This window comes from Mus musculus, chromosome 4 (assembly GCF_000001635.26).
Source record: "Mus musculus strain C57BL/6J chromosome 4, GRCm38.p6 C57BL/6J".
Taxonomy (NCBI): Eukaryota; Metazoa; Chordata; class Mammalia; order Rodentia; family Muridae; genus Mus; species Mus musculus.
This window is the reverse complement of record NC_000070.6, coordinates 106,910,889-106,925,227: the sequence shown is the minus strand read 5'-3', so window position 1 is coordinate 106,925,227 and position 14,339 is coordinate 106,910,889. Positions and strand designations below refer to the sequence as shown.

General features: G+C 53.0%; 1 protein-coding gene across 11 annotated transcripts in view; it reads right to left on the bottom strand.

Annotated features, from left to right (window-relative positions):
• Ssbp3 (single-stranded DNA binding protein 3) overlaps positions 1–13,758 on the bottom strand; it is a 138,225-nt gene extending 124,467 nt beyond the window's left edge. For 6 of the 11 annotated variants that reach the window (XM_006503411.3, XM_006503413.3, XM_006503412.3 and 3 more), the window contains exons 1-4: positions 13,316–13,620; positions 12,253–12,325; positions 11,962–12,023; positions 9,499–9,583 (exon numbers count right to left, since the gene is read on the bottom strand). In XM_006503411.3, the coding sequence (XP_006503474.1) occupies positions 9,499–9,583; positions 11,962–12,023; positions 12,253–12,325; positions 13,316–13,371 (276 nt within the window). In that variant the 5' untranslated portion in view covers positions 13,372–13,620. Of the gene's footprint in view, positions 1–1,890; positions 2,996–9,498; positions 9,584–11,961; positions 12,024–12,252; positions 12,326–13,315 lie in introns of those variants that run through there. The other 5 variants (NM_023672.2, NM_198438.1, XM_006503417.4 and 2 more) reach the window with 4 other exon arrangements.
• Positions 13,759–14,339: the final 581 nt, after the last annotated feature.

Here is a 14,339-nt window from a genome sequence, read left to right as displayed (position 1 = left end):
CCTTAGACTACAACAGCAAGCTGCAGAATCAAAGGATCCAAGCACCCGGGAGTTAACAAGCACCCCAGACCTGATGGGAGCGACTCCCCTCAGCACTCTGGAGTTGGCTCGGTTTCCTTATCACAAGTCTGGAAACAGGCTTAGTCACTGCCTATCACTTGACCCGAATCACCCAATCACCCAACCTGAAGGAATGGCTCTCGCTGGGCCAGTAGTTGTAGAACTTCAGGCTGAAACCTGCAGTGAGACAGTGCTACACAGTTAAGACAGCGCGCACGCGCACGCACACACACACACACACACACACACACACACACACACTTGTGTGCACTCATAAGTCACTGACAGAGGGTCTTATGTTTACTCTGTGATCCAACAGTTGCTTCTTTGATTCAAGATCCACTAACAGGTCACAGCTCCATCTACGAAACAATGCTCTGCAACTTCCTGCCACTTGTCAGTCTTCATTAAAACGTCTTTAACACACTTAGTCCTGGGCAAAAATCAAATCCTCCTCCTCTCTCAGGGCACAAAGTCTTGCTCACTGACCACAGGTTTATTCAAGATGCTACACTCAGCCCCAGGATCAGGGTGGCAGAGGAGGCAAAGATGAAGTTTCGTCCCTCAAGGGTCTAGAGAAGGAAGGAAAGACACTCCACCTTGACTCAGATTAATTCTCCTTCTAGGCCTCAAGTGACAAATGAGTCAGAGTATCTCCAACTTCCTGGAAGAAGGAGAAGAAATGGATGGTCCCGGCAGGCGGTGGGAGGCGGCCACACTCTAAAGCAGCACTGGCTATCAAGAGACTTAGTACACAAGACTTCCCAATGCTGTGGCACGGAGTAGGACCACAGGGAAAGCCAGAGGCAGGCTGGGGAAGAGCATGTTCCAGGCTCCTAGAGCAGCAGAGGAAGTGGGTACAAATGTGGGCTGCCACCAGGCAAGCAACACACTGATATGGAACCTATGCATAGGAGGCCTTCACCCCCATCTCTTGCAGGTTCCTGGACCCCAGGGACTCTATAGCAATCAACAGGTGAGCAAGGCAACAAAGGGCAAGCCTCGATGGAATCCATCCCCCCTCCCCCCCACTAAGACCTTTCTGCTTCCCATAGCCATCACTGAACACAATCTGCCAGAAAGCAGGACTTTCCAGAGTCAGGAACATCAAGAGCAGACATATATGCAGAACTTACAATGTGCCTGGCATGAGGATGCACTTACTGTGTGTACACTCTGTGTGTGTGTGTGTGTGTGTGTGTGTGTGTGTGTGTGTGTGTGTACGCACGCACGCACGCTTGAGCGCACTCAATCTCATGCGCACTCATGCACTCACAGTCATTTACTCCATATGACAACCCTGAGAGGTATGTGGCTTCATCTCTTCTTTACCAATGGAAGAAACTGAAGCACACAGGCTAACGTAGGTGTTCGTGGTCCATGCGGCCAGCAAGCCTTGGCTCCTGCTTGCCTGTGCAGATCTGAGACCCGCTGGAGATGATATGATGAGCCTGTATATCTTTGTTCTCTGGCCTTCCTTTGTCTGTTTTACTTGCTTCTGACTAGTGACACCCAGTCCCACCATCTGCAGCCCTGATGTGCCTACTGACATGACAGGAGATTGCACACAACCCTTTGTAAACACTGATCACACTGTAGCTAGCTCCTGGTTCATGGTCACACAGGGGTTTACCCCAGAAGTACAAAGTGACCAAACCAGCTTCCTCAGTGCCTCCCTTCCCAGCTTGCGGCCCCTCTGAGACTCCTCGCAGAAGCAGAAAACCAGATGAGGCCTTAGCCCAGAGAACGGCACAGGACCTAGGACCTCCAATCTATTCATCCCTATGCACAGTCACACAGCACCAACACCTCCAGGGACAGCTTTCCTACCTTTCTTCTGACAGCGGAGAACAGGAGAACAGGCCTTGTCCATGTTTTACTGTGAGGAGAACCACAAAGCTAACATAGGCATGAGACTAAAATTCAGATCAAGATCCTTGCCAGTGGTACCCACAAGCCCCTGGGTCTCCCCATTGGTCTCTGTAGCCGATGAAGCAGGCGTGGTCCAGGACACTGTCCCACACAGATAAGAGGCAGGGACATCTCAGGGGAGTCTTTATCACTGCCAGTTGTGTACGGAAGGACCACCAGCTCTGCCCCCTCATGAGAGTGCAGGGAGTGAGACAAGACAGCTGGGAGGAAAGGAACCTGGGACACCCAGAGGAGCCCTGGCAGGAAGGGCATTACTGAGATAGGTCCAGTACACAGGATTCTTCCATAAGGGTCAACCTGTTCTCCCTGGAGACAGTACAGTAAGAGTTTTCTGAGCAAACACCGGAACAACAAGCTCACCAAGCACTGGCTGGAGACATCCCACCTTATCCATATGTGTTATATACCTTCACCCTCACAGCCCTGCAGGAATTACCCTTCCCTTGCCTACATTTGGGGTAACAGATGAACCCAAAGGACATCTAGACAGGAAACAGCAACCGTGCACCTGAAGTCAGGGGCCAGTCTAAGCCAGAGCTCAAACTCATCCAAACCCAGAGGCTATGAGCCCAGGAGAAGAAAGGCGCATATACTGTGGAACAATCCATCCCTCCGACTCATCTCGTCAAGGCCGTGGAAAACCCAAACCCCGACAAATCAAAAACAAACCACCATGATTGTCTATTTGCTGTAAGCTCCCAACAACGCATATTAAAGAAGTTTATGTGAGGCGCCTAGTGCACTTTGTCACGGTCAGAATTACTACCAAGCTAAAAGAGATTAATTTTGCTAAACCCTCACACACTACTGCAAAGGCTACAGCTAGTGCAACATTTCTGCTCTCTTACCTGACAAGCCTCAAGCACACAAACACACATACACACCACCTACCCACACCCACACCCACACACGACTCCTCTTAAGGATTAAATGCACACTCGGGAGACAAGGGTCCAGTGACACAGCACTCACTAGAGAGTCCTCCTCCCTTACAAAACAGAGCTGACCTAAGGGACACAGAACTGGGTGTCTCCCAGCTCCCTCCAAGTGTTGGCTGGCACAGAGCTAACTCTCAGTCCAAGTTTGCAAATGCTTAGCTAACAAAGATGGCATTATGCAAAAGGCTGCTGCACACTGCTGGTCTGGGAGTTCAAATGAAGTGACCACTGCCAAAAACTTTGTTTGGGTCCCCACTGTCGTCGTCCCCCTCCCCCGTTCCACCTCCTGACTTAAATAAAGGGCAAGGATTTGCAATTTGGGGTCTTGCAGCCACTTGAAACCCATTACGGTGGCCACATTGCCTGGGTTCTGGCAAAATGCAATCCCAGCTCCTCATTTACTGTTTAATTAACTACTAACAGAGGAGTCTGGCAGCCTCTGGAGGCAAGAGGAACTCCAGAAGACAGGGTGGGAGCCCAAGGAAGGGACTCAATACAAAGTATAAGCGGGGGGAGGGGGGGTACAACTGTGTATATTCTGTTGTTTTTAATCTGCCACACAAGGGTGCCAAGGGTCAGAGCCAAAGACAAGCCTTGAACTTGCCAGGACCTCTGGCCAGATAGCCAGGTTGGCTTATCACAGAGGCCAGCACTCCTCCCACTCCTTAAAGCCCAGCTGCAGCGCCCACTGCCACCCTCTCATCCCCTCTTCCTAGGGGGCTCTGGCAGGCACAGACACTCCCTGCCCAGCAGGAACCTCAGCTCAGCATATCCAAGAAGAGCCCTCTCAAATATCACTTTGCTATTTCAAACCCACCAAGGACACTGGACCCCTGCCACACGGCCACAAATACCCCAGCTGCTGTCCACACCCACAACTCAGGCACTTTTCCCTTCTGCTAACCTTACCTCTCCACAAGGAGGAGAGCTGGGGCATGCACTGAAAGGGGCCCAGGTCTTCAGAACTGAGAAACTGAGACAAGCAAGAAAATCTGGCCACGGTCGCAGGAACACAAGGCTACTATATTGCCCAAATTCTTCACTATGGGAATTAGGAATCTAGACTTTTTTGGAGCAATAATCCATGAACCTCCTAAAATCATAAACAAAGTCTCCTTCACAAGGACTTGAAATTTTCTAGAAAGGAAAGTCGGTGGCTTTTATCACTTCACTTACGGCAAAAGCAAAGAGCCACGTCACCACAAGAGACTCCCCTTCCATAGGTCAGGTCTCACCCAGCCTGTGATAGGCACTTCTTACAGGGGATTCAGTTTGATTCTGTTATTTCTTCAGGGAATACATATGGCCACAGACTGCTCAAGTGCAACATGTCCCCCTTTTCAGGGAGCACAGTAAACACTGTCAGGTAGAACTCAAGTTTTGGCCTCAGCTCTACCACCTCCTAGACTAGCAACCAAAGTGAACCTTACTAATAAAACCCAACCAAGAAGGCAGCCACGAAGCCTAACCACACCTGCACGCCTGAAGGTGTGCCATTCTCCAGCACCTAAGGGCCACTATGGGGATAACCTACTTTTCTCTGTTCTTGCTACCAAACAGAAAATACAAAAGCAGCTACCACAGGAGGAAGAGGACCACCAGAGGCAAAGGCACCAAAAACACTTCTCTCTATCCACAGACCCATCCTACAGCCCTACACAGGGAAGGAGACACACACAAACACCTAGGAGTGTCCATCTACAAAGGTCAATAACAGATCACTCTGTCTGAGAAAACCCAGAGGGAGCCCCAGTGGGTCTTATGGGCTTTCCTCATCTCTCTTAAGAGGCACTGCTAAGCCTGAGGAGAACAGCAAAGAAATCACACAGGGACCCAGTCACTCCTCCTGTGGCCTCAGGTACTCAGAACAAACCCATTCTCAGAAAAGTCCACCCTACACACAAAACCACTACCGGTCCGTGGACACGTGGAAACATCAGGGCTTTCAGGCTTCTAAATGAGCCAGGAAAACCCAAGCCGCCAGGTGTGAGGTGGAAAATAGACAATGACTCAAATAAAAACCCAGCAAATCAAGGACAGTTTAACCCCCTCCATGCTCAGTCACCTGGCTCATTCCAGGATCCAGACATCTGGCCCTGACCTGGGAGGAGAGATGACCTGCCAAGAACCAGAGACCCACACCTTCTATTTGAACTGGAGAGCCTCCTCCCTGCCAAGAGGTACACCAGACACTTCCCATATTGTCAGAACTGTTGATTCTTCTTGGCTAAGCAGCCAGGGCCAGTGAACACTTCACAGCATCTATGTCTAACTGACACTAAAGACATTAAAGATGCCACTTGCCCAAGATGACCCACAGGACTTAGCATCTGAAGAACATCCCAATAACTTATGAGCTGTCCTGGTCCAGGTTACCCTCTCCCCACACATCACCCCGTTCCTCCCCTCATTTCTCTTCTTTCTCCCATCAGTGTGTACTTACTATGTATGTAGAAGGTCTTAAGTAAGCTACAGAGATAAACAGCTCCCAGCCTATGCCACGGTAAAAAGTGCGCTACAGCCAAGAGGGCAAATCTAAAAAGTTAGCCAGGATCACACCAGCAAGTGATGGCTGGCGCGTGCCTATGCCAGGATGTTAGAAGCTTGGACTCAGGTGTCAGCCAGGAGCTGTGTGTACATTCTAGCTCTCCTGCTGTGATTAACCTCTCTGTGCCTCAGTTTCCTCATCTACAGGACAGAGCCAGCAGCATGCCTGCTTCCTCTAGCAGGGTCAGTGGCAGGGTGGCTGAGCAAGTGCAATAATAGCACACAGCCAGATACCTGGGGAATGTTGACACAATGCACAGGTGGCATGTACAGACATTGAAATCACCAAACGCAGAAACCAATCATAGGTGTCCTTGAGACCTGGGCACGACGGCTGAGGCCCATATCACAGGAAGCCGAAGCAGAAGAATTGAGAATTATACTGAGCCAGTCTCTCCCATATACAAAGAATCTTCCAAGGAGGCCTTAGACAGAAAGGATTAGAGTAGACAGAGAAAAATACATTCTATCTTAGGGGAGAACCTACTTGGGAGTCAGCAAGATGGCTCAATAGATTCAATCCCCAGAACTCAGGGAATGAGAACTGGTCCCTGAAAGCCACCCTCTGAAACCCCCCACAAACACTGTGATACAACCACCCACACTCACACATCATACACACACAAAATATATAAGGCACTGGAATCTTCCCAGGAAGAAGTCTAACTCAGTGAGACACATGGGAATAGAGAAACTAGATGAAGAAATGAAAAGGAAAAACAGAACAACACAACTTTCTTCACTCGTGCTCGCTCGCGCTCTCTCTCTCTCTCTCTCTCTCTCTCTCTCTCTCTCTCTCTCTCTCTCTGCTCTTTCCCCTCTTTACAGTGTAGGGAAAATCTCAGGGCCTTGCAATAGCACACTTTTAATCCCAGCACTCAGGAGGCAGAGGCAGGCAGATCTCTGAGTTCAAGGCCAGCCTGGTCAATATAACAAATTCTAGAGTAGCCACTCCCACATAGTGAGACCCTGTCTCAAAAAGAACAGAAAAAGAGAGAGAAAAGAGAAGAGAGGGGAAAGAATGGGAGAGGAGAGGAGAAGAAAGGAGAGGAGAGGGGAGGAGAGGGGAAGGGAGGGAAGAGAGGGAAGGGGAAGAGAGGGGAGGGGAAAAAGAGGAGAGGAGGGGAGGGGAGAAGAGTCTCCACTCGATCACATCATTCCTTTTCCCTTGTGACCTGACTTAGGTCATAAGACACATCAGATTGCTCCCAATTTAAGGGAAAAAGGCCTTGAGCTGCAAACCTATGAATCATGGGCCCCCAGCTAGTATGACCTCATCTCTTAGCAGCATCTTCTAAATGCCATGCCAACCTCAGCAATCTGCAAGGTTCAACTGCCATTCCTTAGCAAGTCACAGGCTGCAAACTAACTTGCATTTCTACCACTGCCATCTTGCTTCTAGATGCAAGACCAAACCACAAATGGCCAGAGAGAGCACCAAGCTACAAGTCACCACCTGCAGGCAGGAAGGCCAGCTCAGCAGTTAAGAGCACTGACTGCTTTGTAGAAGACTCGAGTTCAGTTCCAAGCACCCACCTCAGGAAGTGCACAACCATCTGTATGCCCTCTGATCCTTATGGCATCTTTAGGGGCATAGCGTACATTCCCTCACACGGCACGCATACATATAACAAATAAATAGCCGAGTGTTGTAGTACATGCCTTTAATCCCAGCACTCAGGAGGCAGGGGCCAGCCTGGTCTAGTGAATTCCAGGATAGTCAGAGATACACAGTGAGACTCTTTTCTCTAAGCAAGTAAATAAATGAATAAATAAACACGATAACTTTTTAAAAAATCATTAGCATATGTGATTTCCTGTGAAAGAACATAAATGTCTATCAGAGACTGGTCTAAGCAATTAGAAGGTATAGCTAGCTCAGTGGCAGGGCGCTTGCCTGGCACTCATCGGGCCCTGAGTTCGATTCCTAGCACGGGGGCAAGGGATTTTGAAACAGACACTCCCATCCTACCTTCCTCTCTAAAATGAAACCATCTGCAATGGAGTCAGAGGCTAGCAAGGTAGGCTTGGCTATTTGTAGTTATTTTAAAAGGGGTGACAGGTGGGGGACAATACCTCACTAGGTAGTAAGGAGGCGGGGAAGGAAGTTCTCGGACTTCTTTACCTGGCCACCACACACTCAGCTTCTGGCGAGCTCCAGTTCAGGAAGTCCGGCCCCTCAGTCACCACCACCACCACTTACCTTCCCAGAGCCCCATCCCGAGAAGGACAGCAGTTAACAGTCCCTTTTAGGACCTTTTACAACTCAAGTCCACCAGGTTAGAAGTACCACTCCCAGCTTCTTTTTCTCAAGCCTGGAGAGGACACAAGCACTGACACCACCCTGAGCATCTACACCAAGGATAACGAAATCCCATCACACTAACCACCTGGGACGCTCAGTCTCACTGTAACTCCTGTTACAGCAGCCATTGTCACCATGGCAACACCCATCTCACTGAAACTGACCACCTATGAAACTCAAAGGTGGGATTCGGTCTCCTAGGCAAGGTTCAGACTCAGCATGCAAAGGAGCTGACCAAGAAGATGGGACCTGATGCTGGTCATCAGCTCCTACATATAGAATGGGAGGACTGTTCCTACCACACAAGTCCAAACCTACTGTGTGTCTGTAGACACTGGAGCCACAGACGTCTGAACACAATCACCTGCAGTGCCTACTGAAAGCAAAACCCAGAAGTAGTGGAAGACATCTAGATACTTCCCTTTCCTCACACCACTTCCCTGACAGATCCCAACCTCCTGTTTCATCAAATCATAAAGTCTGGCCACCCGAACCCAGGCAGGTTCAGTGTGCACTTAAAATTTTACAACAGCATTGCCACACAGATACTTTCCTTGTAATGACTTCATGGACCTTCAACGTATCCAGGTGAGTAGTCAGCAATAGGATAGAAAGCTCTACTGCCTGGTAAAATTTAGCTACGCTCAAAGGAAATTTTTGAGCTGGCCATGGTGGCTACAAACTCAGCACTTAGGTGGTTGAGGTAGGATGGCTAAAAATTCAAGGTCAACCTGATCCACATACTGAGTTCTAGGCCAACCTGAGCTACGGCAGTTACCTGTGTCCCACCCTTGTCCCCTTCAACCCCTACTAGGCTGGTGAGATTGGTGAGCCAGTAACAATGCCTGCCACCAAACCTAACCCTAACCTGGCTTTGAGCCCCAGGATGCACATAGGAGGAAGGCAGAACTGAGTCCCAAGTTGTCCTTTAACTTGTACTCTCATGCTACACATCACACATACACCCAACTCAAATGTGCACACACACACAATATAAATAAATATAGTTAAACATAGAGTATTCAGGCAAAGGACAGTGAGTGAGCTTCACCTCACAGTGAGTGAGCTTCACCTCACCTGAGAAGAGCTGTATGAGTCCCCCCGACTTGTGACCCCATAAACCCCACGCTGTATGTACACATAAACACCCTATACTGTGTGTGACATATACACCCTACACTGTGACCCCATACACCCCACACTGTGTGTGCACATAAGCACCCCACACTGTATGCACACATACACCCCACACTGTGTGTGACATGTACACATGAAAGGCTGCGCTCTGGAAAACAGAGCTAAGTCCACTCCGCACTGCTGCTCAGCTGCCCCTCTAGTCTAAAACACAGGTTTCACCTTTACTTTCTTTTTGGTTGTGGTCACTTTTTTCTTCAGCCAACACCAACCAACCCCCTCGCAGCTAGCTCTTAACAGACAGACACATGATTCTGAATCTTCAAACCCCCTGCAGACAGGTTATCTGCCTCTTTCATGTAACTGCAAAGTGATGAAATACTGTTGTCCCTCAACTTAAAACACCCAGGAAGGAGGGTCTCAGGAGGCAGGCAGCAGAGGCAGGTGGGCAGGAGAGCGGGAAGGAAAGCGAGGAGGAAATAAAGACCACTGCCAGTTGGCTGTGCACTCGCTTTTGATACTAAAGAAGTTAGAGCCATCCAACCCTGTAATTATTGCCAGGATTAAAAATTTGTTACTCACATAATCATGAAAGGCTTTTGCTTCACTTGAATGTTCACAAGTGTCTCTCCTTTCAGGAGCTGCACAGTAAAGGTCCCAAAATACACTGCAAATAGAAAAAACAAAGTAAGATCAGGTTACTAATTATTACTTGTGTACACAACAGGGAGTACAGGACGCATGGTACAGCACCAGCTCTCCCAAAGGCTCCATCCTACCTTACAGCACTGGACAAACTCAGCACATAAGATAACTGGACGCAACCGCTCCTGGCAAGCCAGACGTCTGTAACAGCTGCCATGTAAGCAGCTCCTCTATGCTGGGTATCTCCCATCAGTGACACTGTTTGTGGTTAGCAGTCACTAGAGCTCACAAAGGTCAGCACGGCCCGCCCCTGGTTTGTCCACAGAGGGACTTGGATGACATTCTGCCCATCTCGGGGCTCTGTCCCTCTCACCACCCCAAACCAAAATGGCTGCAGCGTAATGTAAAAAGGTTACATTGTCAAAAGTCAGAACACGACCATGATTCATCTGCAGCGCAATCTGGGTGACTCCAGTAATGAAGGAGGCCTTATGGGTTCTTAATCCTTTAGCCTGCATCCCCACCTGTCTATGAGGCAAAAAGAAGGAGCTGTGACAACCAAGAACCTTACCCCTGTCACTAAGCAAAAGGGCCTCCTCAGACAGCACCCATCCAGTACAGAGAAAGTGGGCAGGGTGAGCGCAGCCCAGGGCACAGCACTCAAGACCCTCTGTAATTCTCTGTGATCACTCCAACACTCCACAGTCACAAGAACAGAACAAGTGCCGTCTCCACTATGAGAGTGCTACACAAACACAGGACCTTAGAAACGCCCTATACCAGAACCAAGGCCTAGCCAAACCCAGCTTGAAGGGCACAGTGAACACTGAAACTGAGGTCTAATCTGACTTGTGGTCCAATGCCGCTGGCCCCATCACAGCAAGCTCCACTGTCATTAGAAAGCACCCCCTTCAAGGAGTGCCTAGAACAAAAACCCATCCTCAGCACCCACCCACCCCCAAAAACAGCCGCAGAGTAAACATCCTAACAAGCCAGAGACCACAACCCCTGACAGCCACAACAACCCCTGACAGCCACCACAACCCCTAACAGCCACCACAACCTGAGCCTGTACAGCCAACCTTCCACTCCTGGAACAAGGATTGAAAAGCCACAGGACTTGACTCCAGGAGCCACAGGACAACCAGGTCTCTGCACAACTGCAGATGGAGGCAGGGACTACTCTCCTCCTCCAAAACTGCTTCCTGGAAAGCCCACACTGCAAAGACTTCAAGACACCCTCATTCCCAGCACCCTCAAAATAACGTCTACCCACAAGCCCAAGTTTCTTTAAGACCCACAGCACTCAGATCCATCAATCCCATCAACACGCTCGCTCACCTCTAACAGCCAACCTATCACCCACTCCCGCAGGTGGAATCCTTGCGCCACACCACCCGCCTCCTCCGACCAGGCAGTTGGGTGGTTGGCAAAGGCCATTAAAAACTCATTTTGTCTGCACAAGTTAGAACAGACACTTCATCCTCCCGATGTTCAAAGAGCCTTGAAACAGTACCCTGAGCTGGCAGTCAGGTAGTGCTAACATCCCAACGACACTACACTTGACTCAACTCCACCAACATATCAAAAGCCACCCCTCCTCCTTTCTCCTTTTCAAAAGGATGTGAAAGAGTCCACCTATCAGCCCCACAAGACATCCAGGTCACACACTCAAGACAACTAGCTTAAGGCTCTGACCCTGAGCTTCCCTCCTGCCTGCAAAAAAGACCACAGGCTGCTCAGGCCTGGAGAGAGGGTCAAAGATAAGGAGAGCCGGTCCTGAACAAGCTACAGGCATCCTGCCAGGCCACCTCTGGCTGGTTAAGGTTCTCAGTAAAATAAGGCTTTGTGGTTGCAGGGATGCTGGGGGGGTGGGGAGACGGAGAAAAGGAAGGTCCAGTCAGTCTGAATCAGTGTCTCTACAGGAAGTGCGGCCCTTCTTGCTTTTCTCATGGTCCCTGGAAAAGGCCCAGTGGAGACCTCTTAAGGTTTGGCGTTTCTGGACGCAAACATAAGGGACAGGCCAGTTGCAGAACGGACCTGGTGTCCCCTCCACCCGCCCTGCCCCCACTCCTCTAATTAAAGCAGCATGCAGGATTGACAAAAAAAAACCCTTCCAGCTCTTTCTAAGCCCCCTGCTTGGTGCCCCAGAGTGAGATGGAAAAGCATAACAAAATTCAGTCAGTCCCCACAGGCGGAGAAATGCCAGCAAAAACTTGAGGCAGCACGCAGCCTCTTCTGCCCACTCTCCCTTGCCAAGCCTGGTCAGATCACCCAGGGGTGCTTGTCCGTAGGAGGCAGAGGCTAAAGGTAGAGGGCCTGCTCTGGACCCCCGTCTTTGTTCACTTGGACCCGGACCTCAAAACAAAACACACACACAAAACTATCACACAAACTTACCACCACCACGAGTGCAGGAACCCAGGCGGTTCACCCAGTGTGATGTTTTTTTCCCATCGAATCTAGAAAAGAGGGAGCGGAGGCAGCTTAGAGGGGCAGAAAGGAGGGGGACGCAGGGCCTTCCCCAGCCAAAAGGCTGTGAAGACCAACTAACAATAAATGCCAAAAGGTGATAAAAATTCAAAATGGTGGCCACAGTGGCTGCTCCTGAAAACAAAGGCTCTAAGAATAGTGGGGAGGAGGGGGTGTCAAGAAACTGGATGCTAGGGAAAGAGAAGGAGTCCCACTCACCTCTGATAAGAAGGTCTGTGCAGATTTCTGTGCTCCTACGTGCAGTAAATATTCGTAGACGTATAAAGCTAACCTGGAAAGTGAGGAGTGAGAGGAGAGAGAGAGAGAGAGAGAGAGAGAGAGAGAGAGAGAGAGAGAGAGAGAGGTCAGATCACATTAAGGCTCGCTCTGGACCCTGCCAGTGACTGTGAGCCCGGTCTGTGCCATCCCATTGTGGCCACGACAAGAGGTGAGTACCTATCACCCCAGACAGAACAGCTAGTGGGTGGGTACCACAGACAAGCTGCACCAAGCCGCGGGAGCCGGAGACCGGTCCCCAAACTTGAACTTCCAAGTGGCACTGGGACTAAACCCACCTAGGTCTCGCAAACTCGCAAGCCCCTTACAAGAGCCCTGCCTGAGCCACCCTCCTTTTCCCAGCCCACTTCAGCTCCCTGCTTTAGCCCAGCTTTGGGGTCCGAACGGACTCGGTCCCAGTCCGGGTACTTGGCGCGCTCTGGAGAGGGCAGCAAAGCGCCGCCCTCAGCATCTCCCCCTCAAACAACTGTCCCCCAAGCCTGGGGCCGGGCCGGCGCCGCCAGCCCAGCCCAGCCCAGCCCGGACGCCCCGGAGCGCACCGGGCTGACGGGGAGGCCGCTGGCTGGGTAGGGAGAGCGCTCCCGGGCGAACAAAGCCCCCGGCACGCACTCCTCACGCCGCGGGCGGACAAAAGGAGCCTTCGGGGCTGCAGAAAGCCACGCGCCCCCTGCCCGCACTCGGTGGGCAAAGTAAGGGCCCCGCGCCCAGCGGGCCGAGCGCACCGGCTCCGAGTGGGACCTCGCCCACCCTCGTCGCGGACCCCCGCGCCCGCTCTGCCCCGCGCCTACCAACTACCCTCGCCCACCGCTGCCCTGCCGCCCCTTCAGGGTGCCCCAGCCTCCGCCGGCGCCCAACAATGGGCTCTCCACGCCACCGCCGCCGCCGCGGGGCAGAGACCCGGGCCCCAGGGGCACCAGGCGGCGCGACCCCCGCGCCCACCTGCCTCCCGCCACCCGCGGCGCGGCCCCACTCGCGAGAGGCTTACTTTTCCCGAGCCTGCCCGTCCGAGGGCACCGCCGAGCCTTTGCCTTTGGCAAACATGGCTTGCAGAGAAGAGGGCGCCGAGCCCGCCGCCGCCGCCGCCGCTACCGTCCGGTCTCCCGAGCTGCCCTGCTCCCGGCCCCCTCCCGGCGCTCGCCCGCTCGCTCGCACTCCGCTCGCCGCGCTCCCTCCCTCCCAGGCGCAGGCTCCGCGCTCTTTCCAGCTGTCAAAGCGTCAGCCCCGGCCGCGGCCCCATCGCCCTGGAACTCCTCCCGCGCCGGCTCGGCCTGAGCTGCGCCGCCGCCCGCCCGAAGCCTGCAGCTCGCTTGCTCGCGGCCCGCGCGCCCGCCGCCCGGCTCCGCCTGCGCCGCCCTCTGCGCCTTCAGCACCGCTGCCGCTGCCGCCGCCGCCGCCGCTGGTCTACTTGGAGCTCAACCGAACGTGGCTGCCCCGGCAGGAGCGCGGCGGGCGTCCACGCCCCGCGACGGACGGCCGCGGCGGCCAATCGGCGCGCGGGGGCGGGCCTGGAGGCCGAGAGGGACGCCTGTCAGCACGGCCGCGCCAGTCCCGCTGCGCCTCCTCCGCGAGCCGCTGCCCGCTCGTGCCCCGGCCGGGGGAGCGGGGGGCGAGCCTTGGCGTTGGGGTGGGGCGGTGACTCGAGGGGCTCGGGCGTGGACTGGAGCACCCGGCCGGCGCGGCGGGGACTGGGCGCTGCGACAGCAGGCGCGGACCCCGGCTGGCCCGGCGCGCCCCTTTCCGCGTCGGCCTAGCCCCCAGCGCCCCCGCCTCCCCGTGCTGAGCGTACCCTCAGCGGGCCAGGACCCCGGCCGGCCCTGCTCCCCTCTCCGCCCCACCCCGGGCTGCCTGTGCCCAGCCCTGCCTCCCGAGCCCCGGCCAGGGCTGCACGCGGAGCTGGGCGGCCGAAGCTGGCGCCAAAGCGCGCGGCTGCTTCTTTACTAGATCGTTAAAATACTTTGGGAAACCCCAAAGTGGAGCCGCGCGAAAATGGCCCTTGGCGTGCTCCAGGC